Here is a 6,000-nt window from a genome sequence, read left to right as displayed (position 1 = left end):
ACCATACCGGAAAACGTAATGTAAACTTCCTGCAAACTTCATCAAACACAAGCGGGCACATCGCCACCTACTGTCTCAGTGTTGATCCAATGTGGATTTTAGACTCATTAATGAGGATTTCGTTTATTGTAGGGTTCCTAAACAGACATGTAGCTGCAATAGTGTAAAACATTTTATTAATGTGCAAGTGCAGTAAATAAAACATCCACTTTTAATGTAACGTGAATTCTTGAATAACTCTGAAAGACCAGCTCCTTTCTTATATTGTAACAGGTAGTGTGAAGATAATACAATAGTATCTTTACAGGTCAAAAAATATAGACCACAGGACCATGGAAAAATGACACCAGAACCAAAATGGCCCTGTAAACTAATGTTTCATCTGTCAATTTGCTCTCCTGGTTAATATAATAGATGTGTCAATGAACAGATCTTTATGCTGGCTAGGCTTTCTATAAGTGAATACAGCAACCTTATTAGTGTATAATAGACCATATGATGAGATATTGTCTAGCCTGCTAGGGCATATTTGCAGTAATTGCATAGACCCCATAGACCCCAATCTGTACCTGAGAGACAAGTTGGAATTTCCAATTCCAACCAACTGGCCCGTGTCAGTAACAGGGTACATTGGGAACCACAGACCTGTGAAGATCTCTAGTCTTCTGAACGTAACAGTGCTGTATCTGGTAACATGATTAAACACAAAACATTCATATTGGAGAACTCTTTTAATTATGTTCTAAAAGATAGGCTGCTGTTATTGACCCTAAGGATACCAAAGGCACTTTTCAAAGTACAAACCCCCCAAAAATATATATTTAAAGGAAATGACATTATTTTAGGTGCAGAAAACCAGTCACTAATAAACAACAGTAGGAAATGTGCCATCTTTGCTTGTTTTGTATCATAATATCCAAGACAAATCTTCTTCCAAAGAAGATGATTAAGTCACATTATCAAGACAGGCTTAACTGGCTTCAGGAATATCTCAGACAAAAACAGATAGATGTGGAGAGGTAATCATGAAATGAAATCTAAAACAGTGTCACACTTAAAAGTACATTGTCATCAAGAGTAAAAAAATAAAAGAAATATCATGTTAAATGAAAATATGGTCTTCACATATAATGACTCATAAAATCAAAACCAGTGAATCAACCTGTGATTATAGAATACAATATCCCTATACATTTAACCTTTTACGTTATGTAAACAAATTATTTAAAGTGTTTTGAAACTACGAGGGGGGTATCCAAAATAACAGAAACACCACATAGAAATGTTACTTTGAAGTAACTAAATCCCAAGTACAACTGCAGCTGCAGAGATCAGCTATAAAACTGGTCTAACAATTAGCAGAGTTCCCAAGAGGCCAAATAATCTATGCCGGACCTGCATGTGCATAGATCACAAAAACTGCAAAACTAAGCGATTTGTAAAGGGGAACAATCTCAAAAATCCTGACAGCATATGCTGAACCTGGAGAAATTGCATTGGCAAAGAGAAACAGTGGTCGCAAGTCAAAGCTGACTGACAGGGATTGACAGACACTTAGGATAGTTGCTTAATGCCCCAAAAGCCCAGCCTAAAAAATGACAACAGAACTGAATCAGCACCTCTGTGACTCATACTCAATAAAAACTATACGTTGTGAGCTTCACAAATTGTGAAGTCGACTTCCACCTCCATCTATTAGAGTTGAAAGGCTTTTCTTTTTGAAGAATGGTGCAATATCCCACTTCACACAGTTGGGGTCTTGAATGACAGCATTCCAGAAAGGATTGGAGCACCCCCAAAGGCAAAGGGTGGCCCTACTCCATATGAGGTTTTCATATGTTATTACGCGTTTCTGATATTTTGCACACCCTCCGAAAGGTTATTTGGAACAGTGCAGTGAAATATTGCAGCCAATATTTGTTGTAGTTGAAATTGAGTTGGTGTGTTTACAAAACTAAAAAGGAATAATTGGTTTAATGCTGCAGCAAAACTAAGTTAGTTTTCACATATATTAATGAAATTACAACCATATTGGCATTATGATGTGTTAAGAATTGGTGATGAAATATAATCACATAAATGTCTAAGTCAAGAAACAAAGTGAAAAATATAAAGTTGGATGCACTGCTTCCGCAATCAACCCCTTTTGGTTAGTAACAACTTATAACAGACAGCAAAACAAACGTATGCAACTTGAATAACGTGTTGATTCAATTACATTCAAACAGCTTTTCGGGTGAGTGGTATCACAGTTTAAATGTACACAAACTCATAGTATTCTTTTGGGTTCTTTGGAACTCAGTACTGTCTGTCAGAGTACGAGCGGTTGTAGAGAAGCACGCGGCGACCTCAGTTTTGGCTTTCGGCGTCACCGCGTTCTGAGCGACCCCCCTCCCCATCGGCGCTGAGAACCAGGTGGTCTTGGCAGTGCTGCAGGAAGGTATCCAGTGTTATGAACGCCTTGAGGCAGGGCACACAGTGGTAGGCCTTTCTCACCTTGGCCCCGGGCTTCTTGGAGATGCCCATGCATTGACTGCACACGCTACAGTGTCTCACAGGCCCCAGCGGCTGATGCAGCTCCTCGTGCACCTTCAGGGCGGACTGCAGAGAAAACACCTCCGCACAGGACGGGCACGGATACTCGCCCTCCTCCTCTTTGGTGGGAGCTTTCTTCGATCTCCCTCTGCCAGCCCTGGCCAGTGGCACACCCATCCCCCGCGCTAGGCTGCTTTTAGGCCTTTTTGCCGTCTTCTCCACCGTCTTGGGCTCCTTGGCTGCTTTGCCAACCTGGTGAACTTGGCTAGGGGATTCTTGACTGTGGTTTTTGGTGTGGGCTTTGAGGGACAAGTGGTGCAGGAAAACCTTACCGCAAACTGGACACGGGTACGTCTCTCCCTTCCTCCGCTTACTGATCAACTGCCTTGGATCTCGTTTCGTGTCCCTCTCTCGGCTGTGCAACTCTTGTCTGTGCAGGTACAGCTTGGCGGTGCTCAGGAAGACCATATCACAGGTTCGGCAGGACAGAAGCTGGCTCTTCTGCTTGGTTTTGCCGTTTGCCTTTTTCCCTCTTCCTTTCGCCTGGGACGGCCCTCGTCTATTGACACCCTTTGGCGGGAGATACCTGGAGACACTCCACTCCTTACGATGAGAGGACCGCTGGTGGCAGGCAAGGCCTGCTCCTGAGCGAAAGCTCTTGAAGCAAAGCGGGCACTGTATTGTCCTGTCAAGACGCCGGGCACGGGGGGCATTGCGGGTCGGAGAGCGTGAGGGGGGAGAGTCTGAAGGGGGAGAGTCAGGAGGAGAAGAGTCCGAGAGGAGGGAGTTGGGCGACGGGGACTCGGCGGCATGGCCGGCAGCCTTGGCGGTCCCTGACGCAGATTTACTGCAGTCGGCCTGCTGATGGCGAAGCAGCGCTTGCTTTTGGCTGAAGCCTTTTCCGCAGGGGGCACAGGCGTAGGACAGGCTAGCGTGGTGGTGGTTCTGGTGATAAAGGGTTTTTTCCGGGACACCCTGAGAGTCCGGGGCTTTGCAGGCGGCACACGGGGCACCTAGCTGAGGATTCCCCCAGCACAGCTGGCAGGGGGCCGCCTCGCGAACGCACTTGTGCAGCTGCAACGAGGACAGCAGGGAGAACTCCTTGCCACAGGAAAGGCACCGGTGAGGCTTTCGTAAGGCATGCTGTCCCTGCTGGTGGTGCAGTAACTCAGCCCTGTCGGAGAAGTCCCGGCCGCACTCGGTGCATCCACACGGCAGGATCTCCGGCACCGCGTGGTTTTGGCCGTGACGCTCTTGCTTTTGAGCGACAAGTTTGGCCAGCTTTGTCAGTGTGTCCGATGCGGTCTTACTCCGGGCAAAAGATTCCTGGACCCTCATTGCATTCCAACTGCACGGCACAGTGTCCATCTTCAACCCAGGCACCTAGCCTGAGGTGTGGAAACAAGCATGGTTAATGGATAAAGGAACTATATGAAATTCATATACTTCTGAGGTGGGAAAAGCAATAGACGTTAATTGTGCTGTGTTTGGGCGACGGACTGCCCGCACAGGCTGACTGTATATATGCCATCCCTTTAAAATAATGCATAGCTAGCAGTAATAACGTCCCTATACTGCGGGGTCGCGGAACAAAACACATCGAATCAAAGCTGACAAAACTTGAGTTCAGTTTACTACAATCGGGTAATCGAACTGCAGCAGACACTGCAAATGTCACATGAAATTTGGCTAACTGTGTAGTACTTGGATGGATTCCCTTTCACTATTTATTGACAAAAAAAAACGCATTACCGCCTGTACATCAAAGCGGGCTAGGCGTATATGACGTGGTAATTAAGAAAACAACACGAAATATTATGCAGGAAACTACTGCAGTTAGCCAAACAGCTAACGCCACTAGCTAGTTATGCTAATATAACTAGCTCAAGTAGCTAAACAAGACATCATGTTTAAATTGCCTCAACTCCATAAACAAAATAAGCCTACCCATTGTATCATACACATTTGAATACTGGCGACCCATCCGTTTCTAACAGGCTAATAGAAGTACCTTTTCAAGATCACAACTTGGTTACCCAAACTTTGTTTTCATTTCCCAGTAGCAGTGTAGCCATGTGTTCCAAAGTGAAGCCAAGTTGTGTGCGTGTGTGTACTTCAAGCTTTAATATGACTACAAAACCAAGCATTCTGGATCTTCCGTTTCGGAAGGAGGTGATCACCACTACAAACGGAGTCCCTGGAGTAGGAAAATGTTGGATGTAGTTGCAGCCCAGCACAGCAACGATGCTTTCTCTTTCTGTCAGCAACTCCGTCAAATATTTGTTCATATCTGAAATGTCACTGAATTAAAGTTTGAAAGTATATAGACTATTACATAACAAACGTATATATAAAACACAGACCACAACTATTGTTTTAAAATATTGTGAGATTTCAATTGTTTTTCTCAATGGTCATTGTGTCTACATTGATTAGACTTTGTCACGATTGGTAATCATGAATCTGATAGGGTGGCTATGTCATGGGGAGTTCCACGGGGATCAGTTCTCGGACCGCATCTGCTCAATCTCTATATGCTACCTCTGGGCCTAATTCTACAAAACAACCACATTATCTACCACAGCTATGCCAATGATACTCAAATATATGGCTCTCGAACCGTATGACAGCAGCTCAATAGACTCTCTGTGTCACTGTATAGAGCACATAAATACCTGGATGAACCAAAATTGTGATTATTATTGTGTGGCAACAAAAATAAAAGAAGTATTAGTAAAGAGCTGGATTCTCTGGCCCTTAAAACCAGGGATCAAGTGCGTAATCTTGGTATTCTGATAGACTCAGACCTCACATTTAACAGTCATATCAAAGCGGTCACCAAAACAGCATTCTATCATCTAAAAAATATAGCCAGAATCAAAGACTTAGTTTCCCAAAAAGACCAAGAGAAGCTCATCCATGCTTTTATCTCTATAGGGTTGACTACTGTAATGGCCTCTTAACTGGACTCCCAAAAAAGACTGTAAAACAGCTGCAGCTCATTCAGAATGCTGCTGCAAGAATGTTAATAGGACCAAGACAACAGAGCACATCACTCCGGTTCTTTAATCTGTGCATTGACTTCCAGTCAGTTACAGAATAGATTTCAAAGTGGTGCTTTTAGTTTATAAATCTCTGAATGGTTTAGGACCCGAATACATTTCTGATATGTTTGAAGAATATAAACCAAGCAGGGCTCTTAGATCCATGAACACAGGTCAGCTAGTAGAGCCCAGAGTCCAAACTAAACATGGAGTAGCTGCGTTAAGCACAACTGGAATAAACTACCAGAAGATCTTAGATGTGCCCTAAACATATTGTAACACCCATGGCCGGGATGCTAAATCAGGAGTCGGAGTCAGAGGTAAAGAATGCCAGGTATAATTTATTAACCCTAACAAGACAGCTGTGTGGCCACTGTCTACGCCAACAATACCTGTTAACACACACAGGCTCTTGACAAAC

General features: G+C 43.9%; 1 protein-coding gene across 2 annotated transcripts; it reads right to left on the bottom strand.

The window, feature by feature from the left end:
• Nucleotides 1–716: 716 nt before the first annotated feature.
• On the bottom strand, nucleotides 717–4,806 carry si:ch211-148l7.4 (uncharacterized protein LOC563603 homolog). 2 transcript variants are annotated; one of them, XM_010893201.3, is made up of 2 exons: nucleotides 4,547–4,806; nucleotides 717–3,923 (listed from the first exon to the last, which is right to left on the bottom strand). In XM_010893201.3, the coding sequence occupies exon 2, from the start codon at nucleotides 3,901–3,903 to the stop codon at nucleotides 2,350–2,352; it is 1,554 nt and encodes a 517-aa protein (XP_010891503.2). In that variant the 5' UTR covers nucleotides 3,904–3,923; nucleotides 4,547–4,806; the 3' UTR covers nucleotides 717–2,349. The 2 variants fall into 2 exon arrangements, with proteins under 2 accessions (XP_010891503.2, XP_019906948.2); XM_020051389.2 differs by lacking the exon at nucleotides 4,547–4,806 and adding an exon at nucleotides 4,483–4,521.
• Nucleotides 4,807–6,000: the final 1,194 nt, after the last annotated feature.

This window comes from Esox lucius, chromosome 12 (assembly GCF_011004845.1).
Source record: "Esox lucius isolate fEsoLuc1 chromosome 12, fEsoLuc1.pri, whole genome shotgun sequence".
NCBI lineage: Eukaryota > Metazoa > Chordata > Actinopteri > Esociformes > Esocidae > Esox > Esox lucius.
The sequence above is the reverse complement of the archived record's forward strand: the minus strand, read 5'-3'. Positions and strand labels throughout refer to the sequence as shown.

Coding starts and splice junctions, on each gene's coding strand:
- si:ch211-148l7.4 (XM_010893201.3), bottom strand. CDS start 3,903: ATGGACACTGTGCCGTGCAGTTGGAATGCAATGAGGGTCCAGGAATCT.